Source organism: Pseudophryne corroboree, chromosome 4, assembly GCF_028390025.1.
Source record: "Pseudophryne corroboree isolate aPseCor3 chromosome 4, aPseCor3.hap2, whole genome shotgun sequence".
NCBI lineage: Eukaryota > Metazoa > Chordata > Amphibia > Anura > Myobatrachidae > Pseudophryne > Pseudophryne corroboree.
Genome location: NC_086447.1, coordinates 528,201,686 through 528,225,719, shown reverse-complemented (window position 1 = coordinate 528,225,719; position 24,034 = coordinate 528,201,686). Strand labels below are relative to the sequence as shown.

The following is a 24,034-nucleotide window of genomic DNA, read 5'->3' as shown; positions in this document are numbered from 1 at the left end:
GGGGGACGCCCAGCACGGGGCTAGTTCGCCCCGCATGTCAGTCCGGCCCCCCTCGCACAAGTGCAAAGGCATCGCACAGCGGCGATGTCTTTGCACTTCAGGAGTAACTCCCAGCCAGCGCAGCTTTAGCGTGCTAGCCGGGAGCTACTCCTCGCTCCCTGGCCCGCAGCGGTTGCGTATGACATCACGCAGCTACTGGGCCCGCCCCCCATTCGGTCCGGCCATGCCTGCGTTGGCCGTACCTCGCCTATGAAACGGCGGCTAAATGCCGCCGTTTCGCCCCCTCCCGCCCATTGATCGCCTCTCCCTGTCAATCAGGCAGAGGCGATCGCTATCCTGCTACGGCCTTCAGCCGTCCAGCATGCGCAGGCACACGACGGCTCCAGTGTATGAGCAGCAGTGACCCATTCGCTCAGCTGCGTTAAAACGCAGTGAGCGAACTGGTCGGAATGACCCCATTGGGCGCATCATCAAATATTGTACCAGCCCTATGGCATGTGTATTTTCTCCATCCAACCATAGCCTCTTATGCTTGTGGCTTGGAATGCAGCCGCTACATTGACATTTCCGCAACACTACAATAATATGTCCATTAAACGGCCCATTTTTGCATGCACTACTATCCACCTCCCAGTCACTGCCCAGGAATGCCTATGACTTTTACGTCATCTTTCTGATACCTACTGCAGCAGCGCCATTACTCTGTGTAACTCGTGCATTGTACAACTTTTCAGAACTTTTTGCACATGCGGAGTAGCAAATAATTACACAACTATGAGCAATTCAGCAATGCATTTGGATTACGTGTGACTCAGTATCAGATCTGTAGTTGGTGAATCCTATCATGCAGGGTCGGACTGGGGACTAAAAGTAGCGCTGGAAAAATTTCTGGAAGTGTCTGCACGTGAGCAACCCCAAATCAACTGTAGGCGGAGCCAAAACCAAAATAGGCAGAATTGGTACATCACTATACCTGGAGAATAGAATGTTTATATATGGAAGATAACATAACAGGATACCAATTTAAATACAATCCTCTGCATTCAGGTAAAGGAAGCAGTTGTCAACTGTTTGGGTATATGTAACATTTTTCCACATTATTTACAACAAATAGACCCTAAAAAAAATAAAAAATAACAATAGTACACCATGATAACAGCTAATGGCTGATATAATAAATAAACATTAGGATAAAATATAAGGACACAAAGTCAGTGAACAATTTTAAACCCCACATTTTTCTTACTTTTTCACTTATTTCTTTTATTTTAAAATATGTCACCGGGTATTTACAAGTTTGGGTGATATACCATTTAAAAATGGCTTTATTAAAGTTTAAAGGCCCCTACAAATTTGGCGATCCGCCGCCGAGCTGCCCGACGGTGGATACAGCCGACGGGCGACCCGGCGGTGGGGGCGGGGGGGGGACAGTGACCCATCACCCGTCTCCATAGCAGTGCATGCCAATATGAACAATCTCGTCCATATTGGCCTGCATGCATAAGCAACTGGGCACCAACGATGGATGAGTGCGGGGCCGCGCATTGTTCATCGTTGGTTCCTACACACTATACCATATGAACGCGTTCTCGTTCATTAATGAACGAGAATGTTCATATTGTTTATTAAAATCTATTAGTGTGTAGGGCCCTTAAGTTAACTAATGGAGGCTATCTATACATCTACAAAAAATAAAATAAAACAATAACAATTAGAGGGTGAAACCAGGGCAAATTAAAAAAAAAATGGTGCCCACTAAAAACTGTTCTATTCTGGAGCACGAGCAGTCCCTATTATATAGAACAGATTATCTACCTTGGGACAGTCTGCCAATCCTTAAAAAATATTTCTACTGACCACATTATTAAAATTTACTGACAGCATTTTTACTGACAATTATACATGTTGCACATTGTGTTGCAACATGTTAATTTTCCATAATATTTATGTTGACTAGTAATCATTTTATAATATAGTATTATCTTTTTACAATTAACTACAATTGGACCTCAATTTGAAATAGCAGATCAATTTGAGGCCTACCTTTCTAGCTCATGTCCCCACTTTCATCACCGGCCCCTCCCTGCTCCTGTCCCGCCTGCCTTTCCCAACTCGTGTACCCACTTTTCCCAGCTCAAGTACCCACTTTCACCACTTACCCCTCTCAGCTCATGTCCCCACTTTCACTTCCACCCCTATCCCGAAACCTGGTCCCGCCCCCTCTAGTCCGAACCTAAGTCAGCCTCAACCCACTCTGATATCCAAAGTCCTTCCTCCTTGGAGGGAGGGCAGTGCAAAGTCAAGGACGTACCAGTGAGAGGCTGAACAGCTGCAGTTTTGCAGATGATTTGAGCACCGTTCACACACAGCAGTGCGCAGGGCTCTGAGACACTGGGCGGAGGTCCAAACCAATACAGAAAGATGAGATCTGATCCCAATATCTGTCAGGCTGCACAGACAGACACCGCCCCCTCTGCCCTGAAGCTCCAACAGAATAGCCTCTTCTTGCATTTTAGAAACACAGAGGACTCCTTTAGGCTGTGGGCCACTACAGGCACTGGCTGGCTGCTTGTACCCGGTAGAAAAAAAAAAAAGGGACTCGCTGCTGGGGGCAGAGACACGTGTCAATAGGCCCCATTGTACAGTCGGCCTCCCGGGAAAGTTCACGGTGGCTGTAACAAGCAATCCGCCCCTATGAATCTTTGAAGAGGCTTCAGATTCATGGGAGGAATCAATGGCTGTATTGTTTGGACTTTTTAAGCATCGTTGGTAAAACTTTGAGAAGAAATCTCATAATCACCTTGGGGATTTTGGCAAACTATCTATGATCTCAGAGATTTTGTAACACTTTCTGAACATGCTCGCTGTGCTGCTCACAACCAGTGGGCAAGCTGAATGTCATCTTCCACTCGTACCCTTCTCTGATATGAATTAAGTTGTACAGTATGCTTTGCACTAGTTGGTTGAAAAGCTCTGGAATCAAAGGCAAGGGAGGATACTGGTTCTTAGCAGTGATCTTATGGAGTCCTCTGTAGTCTATGCAGGAACAGAGACTGCCATGTCCTTTTGTTAACAAAGAACATACCTGGGGCCTAATTCAGACCTGATCGCAACAGCAAAATTTGTCACTAATGGGCAAAACCATGTGAACTGCGGGGGGAGAGGGGGGGGGGGAGATATAACATGTGCAGTGAGAGACAGATTTGGGAGGGGTGTGTTCAAACTGAAATCTACATTGCAGTGTAAAAATAAAGCAGCCAGTATTTACCCTGCACAGAAACAAAATAACCCACCCAAATCTAACTCTCTCTGTACATGTTATATCTGCCCCACCTGCAGTGCACATGGCTTTGCCTATTAGAGAAAGATTTTGCTGCTGTGATCAGGTCTGAATTAGGCCCTTGGTCCTAAAAGGGATTTGGAAAGCAATAGTCTGAAGTGCAGATATTATATAAAATCCAATGCTTTATGTAATGTGACATCAACAAAATGTGTACAGAGACTGTGTAAATAAATATTCCTCATTTTTCACTTTATAAAATCTCCTGGCACCCCTAATTCCTGTCATCTGAAATACATCTGTGTTTGCAGATCACTTCATCTGCCTTGTCCATAATTGCCTGTTTCATCTATAAAATTCGTATAACTTGTTAGAGATTATTACATGGGTTCATCCCCATTCAGTTAAAAAGTTAATCCCTATATTATCTTTTAGTCTTCCTTCAATTTCAAAATGTGTCCCCTTATATCCTTTTAGAAAGTCTCTTATTTTTTTAATGCTGCCTGAAAGCCATTAATAGTTTTGATATACAGTACTTCTAATCACCTCTTTTCTAAGCTGTAAATGTTCCGCTCTTCAAGTCTTCTCTGATAAGTTTTGTTATGTAGCCATTTACCTGAATTTCTATTATTCTATTTTAATAATGTCTTTTGTGAGGATAAGGTTTTCAGAACGATACACAGTACTCAATGTGAGGTCTAATCATTCACCTATGATTAGGGATGGCCATTAACGGCTATCAGTGGAGACAAGACTCAACCGATGAAGACCCAATAGGGGAGGGGGTGGAGCTCTATTGGTCACATTGGGGACGGAGCTAATCTAAAAAGGGGGAAAAAACATTGCCAGACTGTCTGCCATTGATGGCAAAGAGAGATTAGATCCCTGTCATCAACCATTGGTGGGAAACTATTGATGGTTACTATCAATGATGAGGGGCATCTCTACCTATGATGTGGAAATAAATAAATACTTCCTATGACTGATACGAATACCTGTTAGTATACGGTCACATATCCTTCTGACATTACATGACCTTCTATTCATTCTTTCAGATGTTTTGTGCCTCACATCCATTACTAAATTACATGAAAATATTAAATGTAACTTTCCACACTTTAGCCTATTACTTTACTTCATTGAAATAACTACTGTATGCATTGCTTCTAGTGGGGAATCATCCTTGTTACATGTCTTTGCATCACATGAAAAAGATATACTGTATCTCATTTTTATACCACAAGCATTAGGGATGCATATACAGGTTGAGTATCCCTTATCCAAAATGCTTGGGACCAGAGGTATTTTGGATATCGGATTTTTCCGTATTTTGGAATAATTGCATACCATAATGAGATATCATGGTGATGGGACCCAAGTCTAAGCACAGAATGCATTTATGTTACATATACACCTTATACACACAGCCTGAAGGTCATTTAATACAATATTTTTTATAACTTTGTGCATTAAACAAATTGTGTCTACATTCACACAATGCATTTATGTTTCATATACACCTTATATACACAGTCTGAAGGTCATTCAATACAATATTTTTAATAACTGTGTATTAAACAAAGTTTGTGTACATTGAGCATTAAAAAAACAAAAGTTTCACTGTCTCACTCTCGCTCAAAAAAGTCTGTATTTCGGAATATTCCGTATTTCGGATATTTGGATATGGGATACTCAACCTGTAATATCCCAGCACTCAGAGCTGAACTATTAGGCACTCCACTGGTATACACCACTGACTATGGCACTCTGCTTCCTGGGTTCTTTCTTTCTCTTTATACCCTCCTGTGTCTCCCTTTTCCTGTCCCTGCCCCTCAGACATTTTATCTTCTGCACCTTTGACATAGGCGTGCGCAGCTAATTTTAATAGGGGGTGCACCACAGGAGGGGCGTGTCTTGTACCACCTTTTGGGCATGTCTAGAACCCCCTATAAGCGTGTCTAGCACCGCCCAGGGACATGTCTAGCACTATTTTACATTCTCTCAGTAATATCACATGGCTTAATCTAATTTCTCCCTAGTTCCTAATAATAAAGTAGATATAATACATCCCGGAGAAATAAAATGAAACACAATGGTGTGACCACTGGCTGGTACTGACTGTCTGCTACAGCATAACCCTGAGTCCTAGCTGAGGCTGCACCTTATCGCTGCTTACCCTTCCCCAACCAATCCCTGACCAAGTGGCAGAACTAGAGCGTGGTGGGCCTAGGTGCATAAGCATTCCCCTCTACCCCCTTCCCATCCCCACGGTAGCATCTAGATTCCCTTCGTGGAGAGGACCTTTACCATAATGCACTGAGTCAATGTCACCAACTATTTGGAATAGTAACCTATTGCGAGCAAAGCGAGACACAGGGCCCGAAGTGTGGCAAGCAAAGCAAGCCCGCAAAGGTACAATGCAGCATAAATAAAACAAAATGCTGTACCACAAAGGGAGATTTGAAAAAACATTAACATGCTGTAATGGCAGAAGAGAAATTCCACCCTCAGCTGATGTCACATTCTGTTCCTTTCCACGAGGGAATAATAGACTCAACCCCCTCCCCACACACACACCCCACCCCTTAAACCTACACCCTAATTTTGAGTGGGCCATTCTGAAAAGTACAGGAGATTTAGGGGGCCAAAGGTTTGAGGTTTTAATATAACACAAGTAGAGTTTAAAATATACACATGTGCCATCAGACCCCTCGCCTGCAGGACACCAGCATTTGTCACACATGTCCCCATGATCACAAACTACTGACAGTAGTGTGCCTTATTCACATTACGCTATACAGTATGAGCCAAAATTCACATTACGCCACGCGGTATGAGCCAAATTCACATTACGCCACACAGTATGAGCCAAATTCACATTACTCCAGACAGTATGAGCCAAATTCACATTACGCCACACGATATGAGCCGAACAGCCAAATTCACAATACGCCACACAGTATGAGCCAAATTCACATTACGCCACACAGTATGAGCCAAATTCACATTACGCCACACGATATGAGCCGAACAGCCAAATTCACATTACGCCACACAGTATGAGCCAAATTCACATTACGCCACACAGTATGATCCAAATTAACATTACGCCACACGATATGAGCAGAAATTCACATTACACCACGTGGTATGAGCCAAAATCACATTACATTACACGGTATGAGCCAAATTCGCATTACGCCACACAGTATGAGCCAAATTCACATTACGCCACACAGTATGAGCCAAATTCACATTACGCCACACGATATGAGCCGAACAGCCAAATTCACATTACGCCACACAGTATGAGCCAAATTCACATTACGCCACACAGTATGAGCCAAATTCACATTACGCCACACGACATGAGCCGAACAGCCAAATTCACATTACGCCACACAGTATGATCCAAATTAACATTACACCACACGATATTAGCAGAAATTCACATTACGCCACATGGTATGAGCCAAAATCACATTATGCCACACGATATGAGCCAAACAGCCAAATTCACATTACGCCACACAGTATGAGCCAAATTCACATTACGCCACACAGTATGAGCCAAATTCACATTACGCCACACGATATGAGCCGAACAGCCAAATTCACATTACGCCACACAGTATGAGCCAAATTCACATTACGCCACACAGTATGATCCAAATTAACATTACGCCACACGATATGAGCAGAAATTCACATTACGCCATGTGGTATGAGCCAAAATCACATTACACGGTATGAGCCAAATTCGCATTACGCCACACAGTATGAGCCAAATTCACATTACGCCACACAGTATGAGCCAAATTCACATTACGCCACACGATATGAGCCGAACAGCCAAATTCACATTACGCCACACAGTATGAGCCAAATTCACATTACGCCACACAGTATGAGCCAAATTCACATTACGCCACACGACATGAGCCGAACAGCCAAATTCACATTACGCCACACAGTATGATCCAAATTAACATTACACCACACGGTATGAGCCAGATTCACATTACACCACACGGTATGACTGAGCCAAATGTACATTACGCAACACGGTATGAGCCAAATTCACATAATGCCACACGGTATAGAATATACACATGTAACCATTCTTTTCTTTTCTTGAGTGCACCCACAGATCTCATTTTTTGGGGGGTAACTAAAGTCCCTTCATGGATGTACTGGAAGTATATACAGATTTTATTACCCCTGGCTGGCCTTGTCCCCTCTCTTTCCCCTGCAGCACTGTGAGCAGTGACTTACTTTCTCAGTTAGTCTCTGCTGAATGTGTCCTCTAGAGTCCTGAGAGCGCGGTGCGGGAGGAGACCATGGCCGGAAGAAGAGAGACTGCAGCTGGTGTGTGTTGCGAGCCAGGATTATGTTTTGACATGACGTCAGTCCTCCCTGTGCGGCCGCCGGACAGAAGAGTATACTGAATGGAAGCGCGCGGCTCAGCTTCTTAGTTCTTACTGTATATTAACATAGAAACATATGTTAATATACAGTAAGAACTAAGAAGCTGAGCCGCGCGCTTCCATTCAGTATACTCTACTGGCCGGCGGCCGCACAGGGAGGACTGACGTCATGTCAAAACATCCTCCCGGCTCGCAACACGCACCAGCTGCAGTCTCTGTTCTTCCTATATTCTTTCTATATTGTCCTGCCCTGGCGGCGGCCGCAGCGGAGAAGGGAATGAGTAGCAAGCTGGGCTCGGTGGTGGGCCGCGGCGATCACCACTGTGCTGCTGCAGCAGGCGTGGCGTGTGAGGGGTGCCTAACATTAGGGGGTGCCTGTGCGCACCAGGCACCCCCCGTGCGCACGCCTATGACCTTTGACTTCTTTTCTCCTGTGCCCTCAGCTTCCTTCTTTGCTCTCCCCCCAGCCTTTTGCTCTCCTGCCCCCTCAGCCTCTTTCTCTCCATCCCCCACTCCACCCCCTGGTTTTCTTCTCCTTACCTAACATCTTTTCCTCCCCCATGGCCCATCATTTTAAGATGCCACTCCGTCTCTGTCCAGTAACCAGCGAAGCATCATCACTTGGCCGATGACTGGACATAGATGCCCCCAGTAGATGACCAATGATAGCAGCAGGTGTGCACATCATGTACCATGCGTGCATGCATTGCACAAGCGAGATGAACTCATTTTAAAATCAGCCTTCATCTATATAGATGATAGGGAAAAGGACGTGGAGCACATGGGCTTTGGCTATGTTTCGCTTTGACCTAGAGATTTATATATCTGCATAAAGTAGCAACACCCTTTCACAGTTTTACAATTGTGGCTTGAGCTAAGTTAAATAAAAATAGATCTAAGTAGACAGCAATTACTTCATTAGTGCTAGTGATACTCCATAACTCGGAAACTCCTGTTTAAAGCCCTGCATAACATTTGGTGGACATATATAATTAAATTAAAAGTTTTCTAGAGTTTAAAAAAAAAAAAGAACTTTTCAAAATGCACCATTATATTTAACACATTTATATAACTAAAATCTTGTAAATAAGGCAATCTAATGGATTTTGTTGCATCACAGTTAGTATAAAATACAAGTTGAGAACAATGAAAAAAAAGAACGAGAGACTGTATAGGATAGAGTGAATATAAGCACCCTGTTTGTTATGTAGCTAAGCTAGTTAGAGCTGGTTTTTGTGTTGATAATTTTTAATAGGTGCTGATGTATGTAAATTAAACATTATCCAATAGGGAGTAGTTAAGTAGGCGGGTTCCCTGGTTGTTTAGGTAGCTAAGCTAGTTAGATCTGGTTTTGTGTTGATATTTTCTAATAGGTTATTAATAGATGTCAATCAAGTATTATCCAATGGGGAGTAGTTAGGTAGGCGGGGTAGATTAGTTTAAGTGCTGGCAGAGGATTCATATTCCTCTTGCCATTTTGTGATCCCTGGGGCTGGTAAGGTATTCAGTATCACTCCACAAGGTTTTCATTAAACGGTTTAAGGGGTTATAGGAAAGTTTTATTTCCTTCATAACTGTATTTACAATTGTGTTAGTTTATTCATAGGTAATTCTGTGTTTCATATATATATATTTGATAGTATATTTAGCGAAAGGAAAATTTGTGAGGTGAATTTGGAAGATAGGTTTTATTAGGTTTTTTCTGCTGTGCTGGGTTCATAAAGACATTAATATGCCTCGCCCCCGCCGCAGTGCGCCCCCTCCCCGCCGCTTGGTTGAGGTATCCAGACCTCTTTCTGCCGCCGCTGCCTCTCCAGCGGTGAGAGGAGCGCGACGTTTTGCAGTGAGGGGAGCCAGTCACGCAGCACTCGCGCGGCTCCCAGCACGGGCAGGACGGAGGTAGCGGTGACGAGTCACCCGCCTCCTGCTCCGTCTCCTTCAGTGCTGCGGGCCTGGCTGTCGGTAGCGACAGCCAGCCCTGCGAGCACACCCCGCCGGCCATCCTCAGTGTTAAGCAGCGGGTCCGGTGCATCGGCACCCGCTGCTGTAAGCCCCGCCCCCGTTTCCATGGTAGCAGCCCCGGCGGCCGTTAGCCCCTCTCCCACAGCTTTAGGAGCTGGGGAGGGGAACGCATTTGTAGGGACAGGCAGACAGCCATTAGAGCCCCAAGGGAGAGGCAGCATGTTAGCCTTTCCCATAAGGGGTGAGGGTAGTAATATAATGAATGTGGGGGGGGGGGGGGGGGCAGCAGGGGGTATAGGGAGTTCCCCAGGACCTGCAGTAGTAGGTTTAGATAGGACAAGGGAATTGTTTGCAATCCCCCCCCCCCTCCTCCTTTTTCACATCAAGTAAATTTTCAAACAAGTGGCAATTTTCAACCCCAGCATGGGTCATGGTCCCCGTACTTCAGTCAGGGGGCCCAGCAAAATGCTGCTCAGCTGCCTTTAACAAGGCAGCAGCATTTAATTAACCCTCAATATAACCAGCAGTTAAGTCATATATATCAGCCGTTGGCTTTTCCGCATTTTATGCAGTTTTCAATAGAGATGAGCGGATTCGGTTTTACTCGGTTTTACTCGGTTCTCAAAACCGAATCTTATCGGCTATCCAAAACACGTGACATCCATGAGCCAATAAGATGTCGTTTTGAGAACCGAGTAAAACCGAGTAAAACCGAATCCGCTCATCTCTAGTTTTCAAGCCCCTCGCAGGCAGGCCCTCAATATGGGCATTGGTTGCATCCCGCGCCTAATCAATTTATGAGCGTTCATCAGGTAGGGCTGCCGCCTCTGCCCCAAGTTCCTCCACCAGCTAGACCCCCATCACCAAGGCAGTCTGAAAGTCGGCCAAGCGTGCAAACTAAAGCGCGGGTACCGTCGGTAGCAGCCGATGGATTAGACGGGGTGGGGCAAGCGGGAAGTAACACTGTTTTAATGAGTCCGCAGGTGTCAGCAGCTAACACAGTTCCGTTAGATTCACCAGCAGTCGTTGGGATTTCGCAAGATCAGCAATCAGCAAGTCAAGCTGCGGCGGGCGCGTCGCACAACGTGGGACAAGAGCTAACAGGAGATGCAGGCGAAGGTCCTTCTACATCAGGAACGGGTAAGATAATTACAGAAATCCAGCTTAGCGCAAAATCTTCGCATTCTGACGAATCATCAGATACGTCTAGCTCGCTGGAGAATCCGCGTAAATTTATGCGGACATTCGTTCAGCATCTTAGGGGAAAGCGTAAGGTTTCAAAGGGAGGGCGCAGTTTAGGGGGCAGTTCAGCTCCAGATGCCTCAGGCGATAGTGTGCATTGTGCAAATACGGCATTATTGAGGGGAGTAAGGTCTAAGGTGAGGGAACGTATAAAGAAAGGGCGCTTCGTAGATATGTTCGCGATTACACACGAAGCTAAAAAGGCTCTAGATACAGCAAAGGCCGGGGGGGCGGTGGCGGAAGAGGCAAAGAGGAGTTATCCCAATTGGCTTACGGGGATGTACATTTTTGCGGCTTGTTATATAGAATCTCGTCCATCGGAGTTTCTTAACGTGATTAAATATCTACATCTTATTCATAATATGTTTCTGACGGCTAGGCATAATGTTTGGCGTCAGTACGACGAATTATTTAGGAAGAAGCAAGACGGTCAGAAATTGCTAAGTTTAGGTTTCAAAGATGTAGAAGTTTGGTTGGAGGTAACTCATAGTAATAGGTCTTTTACGGAGTCGATGGGTCGTAAACAGCCCTTTCAGTTTAGACCAGGCTTTAACACAGGAGGAAGAGGAAAATGTTACGCGTTCAATAACGCGCAATGCAGTAGGGGAACAGCATGTAGATATAGACATATCTGCATGCTGTGTGGGGGAGGTCACGCAGCAAAGGATTGCAGCAGGTCCGCAACTCAATCAGGGGGGAGAGGGGAGCAGAGGGCCGCTAATAGGTAAAGCGGAGTCCCCAGTAGATGTGGTAGTTTTAGAGCGTTGGTTGGACCGCTATCCTCTCAGGGAGGAGGCGGCATTTTTATTGCAAGGTTTTAAGTTCGGTTTTAAATTGCCAATAGTTAGGCCAGTGTTAGTTTTAGCCAGGAGGAATCTTAAATCAGCTAGAGATTATCCAGAAATAGTAAGAGCCAAAATTGCTGCGGAAGTTGGTTTGGGCCGTATGTGTGGACCTTTTAAAAGTCCGCCTTTAGCGGAATTTTGTGTTTCACCATTGGAGGTAGTTCCAAAGAAGGAGCCGGGTAAATTTCGGATAATTCAGCACCTTTCCTATCCGGAGGGGGGCTCAATAAACGAGGCTCTGGACCCTTCTTTGTGTAGCGTTAAGTATCAGTCTTTTGAAGAAGCCGTTGATATGGTTCAAGGTTTTGGTGTAGGAGCTATGTTAGCAAAAGTGGATATAGAATCGGCTTTTAGATTGTTGCCGCTACATCCGGATTCATTTAAATACATGGGTTTCAAGCTTGAGGGCCAATTTTATGTGGACAGGTGTTTGCCAATGGGCTGTTCAATTTCGTGTTCTTACTTTGAATGTTTTAGTTCATTTTTACAGTGGTGTGTGAAGGCCGGCACAGGTCAGACAGGAATCACTCATTATTTGGATGATTTTTTGTTGGCAGGCCCTGCGAGTAGCTCGGCATGTAATGAATTGCTGTTTTCGGTTCAAGCTCTTTTTTCAGTAATGGGTGTACCGGTAGCTAAGGAAAAAACAGAGGGGCCTGTGACCTGTTTATCTTATCTAGGTATAGAGATTGATACTGAAGCAGGCCTTTGTAGGTTGCCAGCAGAAAAAGTGAATGGTTTAAGGAGTTTATTGGAGAATTTTATTTCTGCAAAAAAGATGACTCTGAAACAGGTACAATCACTTCTGGGGTTATTAAATTTTTCTTGTAGGGTCATTCCGATGGGAAGGATTTTTAGTCGTAGGCTAGAAAGAGCCACTGCAGGGGTTAAGAAATCGCACCATTTTATACGCATTTCATCGGAATTGAAGGAAGATTGTAAGGTTTGGTTAGAATTTTTAAGAGATTTTAATGGAGTTTGTATTTGGCTGCAGGAAGAAGTAAGCAACATAGATTTGCAATTTTTCACGGATGCATCAGGGTCCCTAGGCTTCGGTGCATATTTTGAAGGTGAATGGTGTGCGGAAGCTTGGCCTGAGGAATGGCGTAGGAAAGGGCTTACTAATAGCATGCTTCTACTTGAGCTTTTTCCAATCATTGTCGCGGTGGAGATCTGGGGCTATAAGCTAGGTAATCAAAGGGTTTTGTTTTGGTGCGACAATCTAGGGGTAGTTCAAGCGATAAACAACCAAAAGTCTTCATGTTATCATGCGTTGAAGTTGTTAAGGCATTTAACTCTTAGATGTATGCAGAAGAATATAGAGTTAAGTGCTAGGCATGTGCCTGGGGTGAGGAACGAGATAGCGGATGCTTTGTCTCGTTTTCAATGGGATAGATTTAGAGCATTAGCTCCAGCGGCTAGATTAGAGAGTTTGTCATGTCCTGAATTTGTATGGCAGATCATCAATCCGGTATGAAAGCGTTAGCATTGAAGGCATTGGCACCTGGGACGTTGAGATCGTATTCTGCAGCATGGAGTGAGTGGCAGGCGTACATGAATTCGGAAGGTGGTGGTAAGAGTGTACAGGATGTTATGTTAGCGTTTGTATGGTTAGGGCATGAAAAGGGTCGTTCTAGAGCGGCTATGTCGGGTGCTTTAGCAGGAATCTCGTATTTTTCTCGTTTAGAAGGGTTGATCGACCCAACTACATTTTTTATGTTATCAAAGGCAATGAAGGGGTGGTCTAAAGAGCAGGCAAATATAGGAGATGAGCGTAGGCCAATTGACATCGAGCTTTTGAGAGATCTAATTAGGGCCGTTTCGGGTATTGCGATAGGAGAGTTCGAGGTTAACCTTTTTAGTTTGGCATTTGCAGTGGCCTTTTTTGGAGCATTAAGAGTAGGTGAACTAGTTGCAAAAAACAAGGGTTCAGTTGATACGGGTATATTGTTGAGTAATGTAGTAGTAGGAGTGATAAGCTGCTTATTAAGATACACCGGTCCAAAACGGATCAGTTAGGAAGGGGTAAATGGATTTCTGTGCCTACGCATTTGGAGCCGAGCATCTGCCCAGTAAGATTAGCTGAAGCCTTCGGGCGAATTCGTCCAAAAGGGGGGGATCAGTGGTTGGTACATAGGGATCGGAGTCCTTTAACTAAATTTCAATTCACAAGTATTTTTAACAAATGTTTAATTGCATTGGGCCTTCCATTAGAGCATTACGGGACGCATTCTTTCAGGATAGGAGCAGCGACTTGCGCAGCAGTGGCAGGCTCTTCCAAGGAAGAGATTAAGAGGTTGGGACGGTGGAAGTCAGATGCTTACAAGCGCTATGTTAGAGGGGATAAGTTGCATTAGTAGAGGCATCCTGCGAGTTTGTTATTTCGGAAACCCAGGGCCATAAGCTACCCGCCGTTAAAGGGGGATTGGAGTTCTTTTCACCTTTTCCCTCACAAGAATTTTTGAGGTTTGGTGTCGTTCACCTCCATCTGGGTCGCCAAAATAACTAAGTTTTATCCCTCCCTGTTTTTAAAGGTTTGTTGAATCATAAGTTAAATAAAATATTATTTGTTTTGTTGTTTTTTTCTGCAGGTTTTTTGACATTGTCAAGCCGGGTGTGGATTGTGGGGCATTCATATGTCTATTGGGCCAGTAGTCGTTCCCTTTTAAAGTGAGGTGGATAGGTATAAGGGGAATGAGATGGAGCAATTTATTGAGTGTGCTTTGGGATGGCGAAAAGAAGTGGGGTGCCCCTGATTGCTTGTTGATACACTTAGGAGGCAATGATTTAGGTACTTGTAAGGGTATAGAGTTAATTAACAGCATAAAGAAAGATTTTCAAATAATTGCTGAGCATTGGCCGGCGGTTAAGGTGGTATGGTCAGAAGTGGTACCGCGTAGATTTTGGAGGGGCACCCAAGGGGGAGTGGCGTTAGATAAAGTAAGAAGGAAGCTCAATGCCGCAACCTCCAGATTTGTTATTAGTTTAAAAGGGAAAGTGGTTAAGCATCCAGATTTGCGTTACGAGAAGGTAGAATTGTACAGATTAGATGGAGTGCATTTATCTGAAGATGGTTTGGAGTTGTTTGTCACAGCATTGTTGAAAGGTTTAAACGAATTGTGAAGGGAGGCTGGTTTGGTGGCGGTTTCGAAGTCTGGAGTCTTCGAATGTGGCGGAAAGCAGTGCTATTTGGCGGCTCAATTTAGCGCAGCAGAGCTTGGCTAGCATTTCCCCTTTGAGAAAGGCGAGTCGGTCACTACCTCAGGGGAGGACCAGGTCACCATCTTAAGGAGGGACCAGCACTGTGCTAATTAAGGGGAGATGGTTCTACCCAGGACGGACTGCGCAAGGGGCGGAAACTCCGCCCCATTTATTTAAAGATTCTAAAGTTTTAAGCCATGGCCGAGTTGCCACTGCTTTTTTCGCCACCGGTGATTAACAATTCTAATTCCAATTTAATAAATTTGGCTGTGACCTCCAATTTTTCCAATCTATACAGTTGTACGTGTCATTATTTCTAGGTTATTGGTTCTAGTTTGCATAATAATAAAACATATGGGTGACTTAAAAAGAACGAGAGACTGTATAGGATAGAGTGAATATAAGCACCCTGTTTGTTATGTAGCTAAGCTAGTTAGAGCTGGTTTTTGTGTTGATAATTTTTAATAGGTGCTGATGTATGTCAATTAAACATTATCCAATAGGGAGTAGTTAAGTAGGCGGGTTCCCTGGTTGTTTAGGTAGCTAAGCTAGTTAGATCTGGTTTTGAGTTGATATTTTCTAATAGGTTATTAATAGATGTCAATCAAGTATTATCCAATGGGGAGTAGTTAGGTAGGCGGGGTAGATTAGTTTATTTAAGTGCTGGCAGAGGATTCATATTCCTCTTGCCATTTTGTGATCCCACCCACCCACCCAGCAATTTAAATTCGTGAATTGTGTTTTTCTGTCAATGTACTTTGAAAGTTTTTTATCGTTGGAATAATAAGCTATAATTATTCCAGCAAGTGAGAGGCGCAGCGGGCGGAAAGCAGTGCTATTCGGCGGCTCAATTTAGCGCAGCAGAGCTTGGCTAGCATTTCCCCTTTGAGAAAGGCGAGTCGGTCACTACCTCAGGGGAGGACCAGGTCACCATCTTAAGGAGGGACCAGCACTGTGCTAATTAAGGGGAGATGGTTCTACCCAGGACGGACTGCGCAAGGGGCGGAAACTCCGCCCCATTTATTTAAAGATTCTAAAGTTTTAAGCCATGGCCGAGTTGCCACTGCTTTTTTCGCCACCGGTGATTAACAATTCTAATTCCAATTTAATAAATTTGGCTGTGACTTCCAATTTTCCAATCTATACAGTTGTACGTGTCATTATTTCTAGGTTATTGGTTCTAGTTTGCATAATAATAAAACATATGGGTGACTTAATCGGGAACCATATTACACATTACTACTATAAAACAGACATAAGTATTAGATGTTTTTCTACTAACTTATGCAGCTGATACTGTACATTCTGATCTGACAGCACAATATTTCACATTTAGACAGATAAGCAAAGAAGGTTCTAGGTGTCTGGTATCCCCCTTGTGGAGCAGAAATACAATGTAACACATATAAAGAGATTTTGCAGTGCCAGCATTTTAACACTTGCCCTTCTTCCTCTTTGCTGTTTCTACAGGGGTTTTCCAGTATTGGACAGTAACCCCCCCCCCCCTTCCTTCCCCCACATTTTCTAACATGCCCCTTGCTAACTCTTGAAGCCAGGAGTCCACTGCATTGCAGGCAGCAGACCACATTCCTGAAGCAGATAAATACAAGCAAAAATGTAGCGCTATTGGTCTATGAGAATGGTAGGTCATAAAAGCAACACAATTTATTATTTAAGAGAAGAAGTTGTTAAACATCATAGTGTACACTTATTTTAAAATATAAATAAAAACACTGGGTAGATGAAATAAGAGTATCACTCCCACTTGTATATGGAGATCAAAAGCAGAAAGTTCAAACGACCTGTTCCATTTATAACAGTCCCAACGTTCCACAAAAGGGCAATGTAGACCACAACCGTAAATGTATATTTACCACCAGTGTCTTTTCAAAGGTAATTAAGCGAAAACAGCTTCCGCAAATGGCAGTTCCTTTTTCGGTGGCATGGATCGTGAACGGAGTGGAAATCCTTTACAAGGTGGAGTTCAATGAACAAACGGCAAACAGGGACTTGGTCCAGGTCTTAATCATCCAATTGGTTAGTTGGTAGGAGTAGAGACACAGCAGCAGATCCAAAGTTCACTTTGGATCCATGCCACCGAAAAAGGAACTGCCATTTTCGGACGCTGTTTTCGCTTAATTAACTTGGAAATACACTGGTGGTAAATATACATTTACGGTTGTGTCTACATTGCCCTTTTGTGGAACATTGGGACTGTTATAAATGGAACAGGTCGTTTGAACTTTCTGCTTTTGATCTCCATATACAAGTGGGAGTGACACTCTTATTTCATCTACCCAGTGTTTTTATTTATATTTTAAAATAAGTGTACACTATGATGTTTAACAACTTCTGCTCTTAAATAATAAATTGTGTTGCTTTTATGACCCACCATTCTCATTATAGACCAATAGCGCTACATCTTTGCTTGTATTTATCTGTTTAGGCTCTGACCAACCCTTGTTGTTCAGCTGCTGGGGTGAACCTCTCCATCTAGCGCCAGAAATAGACCACCTAGGTGGTTTTCTCCTTTCTGCATATCACATTCCTGAAGCATTCAATATCTCCATTAATGCTTAATTCAGTTCAAGAGCACTGAATGTACAGCATTCTACTGCACTATAGCGTGCTGCAGTGCTTTATACAGCAGCTCCCCAATACAAGTAACAGAATGGGTCTTTATGTAATCACCCCAACCTGCCCATTTTCTACATAGCAGAAGCTCAGACGAATCTGTCCAAAACCTGGTAATGTCATTTTTAGAATTTTCCATTACGGAGAATGATATAAAATGCATGCTTTATATATTTTATATAAAAGTTATAGTTAATGCATAAACATCTCTAATAGATATTATGGAGAAAACCAGAGGAGGAATTCCCTCTGTGTATACATGTGATTTTCACTAATTTGGAATGCATTATTAATCTTTGGATTTGTGTTCTGCAGCTACTGGCACACTGAAGATATTGCCTCACATGACTTTTATTTTGCATATTTATGCAATTCTGTGACCTAAAAAAGCATGGACTAGAGTTAATTCAGATAATAAATACTGCCACTCACATATATATTTTAATAAAAAAGTAAAATCCCCAAAAATAAGATTAACCATTACTTGTTAAATCACAGGTGTAATAAACTAGAAAACTGTTGAAAAATTATTGTGAAACCTCTGCTATTGAAATGACTGAAAACAGTGGCAACAAGTACACAGTAAAAAGCTACTGTGATACACTCTTCCACAGCCAAATAAAGCAGAAAACAAATAAAAATGTAAATAATTCTTGAGCCAACCTAAAGAAACTGTATTAGATAGAGATGACAAAAAAAATCCAGTTAAAAATTAGATAGATAGACAAATTGAGACAGATATAGAATAGATATGAGATAGAAATATAAATAAATACAGATCTCAGATAGAAAGACATGAAATATATATATATATATATATATATATATATATAATAGATATGAGACATACATCAGTGTGATAAATGCATGGATAGATAAATCAATATAGATTGTTTGATCAACATGAGGTAGATTAATCAATATGTAATAGATAAAATACCTATGAGAACAATAAATACAAATAGATGCATAGACATGGGATTCATAAAAGATATATAACTTGATATGAGATAAATTCATATGAGATACTGTAGATCAATCAACAGGAGATAGATAGATAGATAGATAGATAGATAGATAGATAGATAGATAGATGCAGGTGACAGCTAATAGATCAGTCAATGGGATAGGTAGATATGAGATTCATAGATATTTATTAGATAATTCAATATGTTAGATCAGTATGAGTTAATTTATATACAGATGAGATAGAGATATCAATATGAGATGTATAGATAAAGCATCCTGATATAATAAATTAATTGGAGATAGATAACTCAATAGAGATAGATAGATAGATAGATAGATAGATAGATAGATAGATAGATAGATAGATTGAGCAGTGTAATAAAATGCAAACAATAGAAACCTTACTGCAGCATCCTATTAGATAGTAAGCCAGGCACAATCGCAGAGTATTAATATAATAATCACACATATTGCTACAAAGTTTTTAGAACAATTGTCACACTGTGTAATGCAGTTCATATGACTGAATACAGGTGGACAAGGCAGCAGTCTATATGAAGGTTTATCATAGAAATTAGTTACAGATATTTGACACACTTAATGTGACAAACAGTGAAATGTATTAGTGGCACCGGTGAAGGAAGAAAGCGGCACTAGGCTTTTCACACACATGTACAGCAGTGACAATGTGATGACACACATTAAGGCTGTCACACGTGTGTGGCATGCCAGCTGTAAGAAAATCAGAGACACAAATACAGACGCTAACTAACCTGGCTGTCGCTTGTTTTCCATGCTAGTGTGTATGTCGTTTGTTAAGGAGAGCTCATAGAAACCAGGGCTGGAGACTTATTACGGTGTCTTAGTACTGACTGAGCACTAATCTCCCAATACCACTGCTAAACTGTCAGATCTCTCCCTCCTACTCCTGCCTGCGACTGCTCCACCTCTCTCCCCTGACATCACTACACTACACCTCCTGAGAAGAGTGATAAGCATGTGCCTCCCCTCCTGGGGGATTAACCATTGGGATGCTGGAGGCAGACACAGTGTTTGACTATTAAAACAATCACAAAACAAGTTACAAGATTAGCAGCCTAGTGAGGCAAAAGGTTTTCAAGAAAAGCATTATAATATTGTAAAACCAATGATCACAACATGTTCCTGGCACATATGCCAGAATTTATACTGTAAAATGATTGTTGATTAGAAAACAACCAGAAATGGAATGGAAATAGAGCACTGTAAAAGTATACAGTATTTATGTTTTAATTATCTTTTTAGATTTTTTTTTTTTTTTTACAGCAATGGGGTCAGGAGAGCTAGCCGGCTGTGATATAAGTACAATTGTGAATCTAGATGGCCGTAATATTACTCTTCATGCAGACTAGAATCAGAGGGCCTGATTCAGACCTGATCGCTGCTGTGCCTTTTCACACAGCGGGCAATCAGGTCAGAACTGCACATGTGTATGCACCGCAATGCGCACATGCGTCAGCCAATAACGACGGGCATCGCCGGTCAGCGACAGGATGGTGCAAAAATTTCATTTGCACAGGCGTTTGCAAGGTGATTGACAGGAAGAGGCCGTTCGTGGGTGGTAACTGACCGTTTACTGGGAGTGTCCAGAAAAACGCAGGCGTTCCCAAGGGAGGGTGTCTGACGTCAGCTCCGGCCCTGATCAGCCTGTTATGATCGCCCTGTAGGAGTAAAGGCTCATACACACTTGCCGATAAAAAGAGCGACGGCGCTCGTTTTATCGGCAAGTGTGTAAGCCGCCAGCGACGACCGATCCGCGGCCCCGCAGGTCGGCAACGATCGTTGCTGTCGCCAGTGCATGCATGCAGGATCTGGACTGTCGTCCACAACCTGCATGCAGGGCTGGCGGAGGCGTGACGTCACTGAGCGATATGAGCGGTCATATCGCTCAGTGTGTACAGTCGGCCGCCGACCATGAGGGGAAACATTAGACGACGTCGCTCACAGAGCGACATCGTCTAATGTGTACAGACCTTAAGTCTTGGGCTCTGCAGAGACTGCACACACTCAGTGAGGTGCGAACGGATTTGCAGCTGCCCGCATGCGATCACACACTTGCACGGGTGAATTTCCACTCCCCCTTGGGCGGCAACTATCCGATCGCAGGTCAGCAACATTAGCAGTCCAGTGTTCAGGTCTGAATCACCCCCAGAAGTTGCTGCATCTAGAGCATTAAGACTGATTAGAAGGGCCAATAGCAGCATATTGCTGCACACATTATACCAGGCATTCCCAACCTCGTTCTTCAAGGCACACTAACAGTGCAGGTTTTAGTGATATCCAGGCTTCAGCACAGATGGTTAAATTAAAATAACTGAGGCACTAATTATGTCACCTGTGCTCAAGAACGGATATCACTAAAACCTGGACAGCTAAGTTGGGTACACACTAAGATTTTTTGGTTGGCCCGACAATTGGATGATTTTTCAGGAAATTGTAGGCACCAATATCTGAGCTACATACTTGAAGATTTTTTTTTCAGTTACCAATTTTCTGCCACATCACACTGCATTTGCATATGTCCGCCCACAGGATGACATAGTGACAGAAAACATAGGACATATGGGCAGATTATTGAGAATGCACACACACTGCTAGATATCGGGAGTTTGTGGCCAAGATTTGGGACAACAGATCGCAAAATCGATTGCTCGTGTGCATGGCAAGATTTTCTGGAATTATCAGTGAAATGCCGAAACGATAATTTATACAAACTATACGATAAATCAGGGCGATGTCCCAATTATTGGCAAATCGGACCAATAACTCTATAGTGTGTACTTATCTTTAGTGTGCCTTGAAGACCGAGGTTGGGAAAGCCTGTATTATACTGTACACAATAGTTTGCAATAAGCAAAGTACAGGAATGCACAATACTTGGTGCACATTATAGGATACTTATGGCAGAAGTACCGATTTGCACAAGTCACTATTGCAAAAATGGGCAAAATACACAACAGGATATTAAGATAACAAAATGCAGTTATAACTAGAATAATATATTGGAGGGAGGAGGCCTGGATTGCACACCCTAGCCATGGGCGCAACTAGGGGGGCTAAGGGGGCATGTACCCCGGGAGCAGAATCCGAGAGGGTGCCGAGATGGGTACTCTGCCTCCCCTCCCTCCTCTCAGCCTTAAAGGGCTGCTTTATGCCAGTTCCCATGACCCTCGCTGCAGGTCCCTGCTCCCCAGCACCACTAATGTGGACTCCTGGGAATCTCCACCCCCCCCCCCCTCCCCGGCAACTAGAACGCTAATGAATGGGACAGGGGCGGCCGCTCACACACTCCTGTGCCTGTGTAAATGATGTCTGTCCCCGGCCCTGTTCCCCAGCACTAGATTTGAGGGTGTGTGTCTACAGCAGCTATCACTGTAATAAATCTCTGTCTCTCGCTGCTCCCTCCCACCTCTCTCTGCCCTGCAACCTCTGCATCTCTCCTGCTCAGGGTACCCAGGGACCACCAAACTGCTGTAAATGCCCTCACCCATCCCACTTTGAACTGCCACATGCACGTACTTGCAGAGGGGAGCAGATGCAGGCTCCTTAGTGGCTGGTATCCATCACCCTGGCTCTGCTGCTGCACGGTGAGCAGCCTTTGCCAAACTCAGCCGACAGATTTGCCATACAGCCAGTGCCTCGAGTTGCCGGCAGCAGCAATAGACCTCAACAAGGAGGAGAGCCATAAAGAAGATGACCACATCGACCACAGCCAGGAGTCTGATGAGGGTGAGAGGTAGTTCCTATGTGTGACAGCAGTGCCAGATTAAGGTCCACGTGGGCCTGGAGCTGAAATTTCTGAAGGGCCTACTGCGTGTGTGCCGCTAGAGGTGTGAGATCAGTATGGCGGGGGTGTGAGTACTGATGGGGGTGTGTGGGGTGTGACCAGTGTTGTGGGGGTATGGTCTTCAAAGGGGGTATGGCATAATGACACATACACCACCTATTATATTATTGATCACTGCATAACCCCCCCCCCCTCCCCCCTTCCTGCACAATCTCATGGCTTATTAATTTTATTTAGAGCGCTTTGACAGAAACATATACCTGAAAATCGGTAATTTCCCAATACCTAGCTTTGAATAAAGGGGGTAATTCAGAGTTGATCGTAGATGTGCTAAATTTAGCACATCTACGATCAGTTACCCCGCATGTCAGGCCCTCCCCCCGCCCCCCCGCACACGTACAAAATCACCACACAGCGGTGATGCTTTTGTACTTGACAAGTAGCTCCCTGCCAGCGCAGCTCCTGCGCTCTGGCAGGGAGCTACTTGTTGCATCCCGGGTCGCATGCGCACTGCGCTTAGTAATTCAGACTGCGATCGCTGCCCCTGCATCGATCTAGTCTGAATTACCCCCAAAGTACGAGGAGCAGAACATGAAAACATATGAAATAATAATAATTAATAAATAAAGCCAATATGTGACCTGCACTATACATCTGCCGCTACAAAGCCCTTCCCTTGTGTATAAATGTGTGTGCGAATGTGCAAGGACTGAAACGCCCACTGTCAGTGTCTATAAATGCTGTAATACCGCTTGGCGTAGTTCCTCTTTCTTGTCTGGTTCTTAGACACCATTACTGGCCACACCATGGAAACTTGCACCATTCCTTGGGTAAGTGCAGAGTTTCCACCTTAGTGTGGGCTCCAGTGTGAGCGATGAAGCGTCTGTGTACGCAAACACTTTAGCATCATTTATGCAACACGCCCATGAAATAGGACCATTTTTGCGCGCATTAATAGCCACCTCCCAGTCACTGCCCAGAAACGCCCAGCACATTTACCAGACATCTCTGATACAGTGCAGTACAGTTGCAGCTGCACCTCTGTGTGCACACAGGGTCTGGGACTCCAGGTCGACAACAAAAAGGTCAACACACCTTAGGTCGACGCCAATTGGTCGACACACCTTAGGTCGACACGGAAAAAGGTCGACATGGAAAAAGGTCGACATGGAAAAAGGTCGACATGGAAAAAGGTCGACATGATTTTTTATGGTTTTTTTGGTGTCGTTTTCTTCATAGAGTGACCAGGAACCCCAATTAGTGCACCGCGTTCGCTCGCCATGCTTCGGGCATGGTGCTTTCGCTCTGCTCCGCTTGGCACAGATTACCGTTCCAATCGTAGTCCATGTGGATCGTTAAGTATGAAAAGGTTCCAAAAAGAAAAAAATTGTGACAAACTCATGTCGACCTTTTTCCATGTCGACCTTGTTCCTGTCGACCTTTTGTCCATGTCGTCCTTGTTGTCCATGTCGACCTAAGGTGTGTCGACCAATTGGAGTCGACCTAAGGTGTGTCGACCTTTTTGTTGTCGACCTGGAGTCCGGATACCGTGCACACACAGTGTACCCCGACCAAAATACTGCAATAACACTGAACGCTGGTCACCTTCTATAATTATTCTCCATAGAGTGCTGCCGCTGCAGTGCTG

The 24,034-nt window shown here is 43.9% G+C and overlaps 1 protein-coding gene across 2 annotated transcripts in view; it reads right to left on the bottom strand.

Moving 5' to 3' along the window:
* The window catches only part of TPD52L1 (TPD52 like 1), a 244,437-nt gene extending 224,911 nt beyond the window's left edge, over nt 1-19,526 (bottom strand). For both annotated transcript variants that reach the window (XM_063917269.1, XM_063917271.1), the window contains exon 1: nt 19,334-19,526. In XM_063917269.1, coding sequence (XP_063773339.1) covers nt 19,334-19,355 — 22 coding nt within the window. In that variant the 5' untranslated portion in view covers nt 19,356-19,526. The remainder of the gene's footprint in view (nt 1-19,333) is intronic.
* Between the last annotated feature and the right edge of the window lie 4,508 nt (nt 19,527-24,034).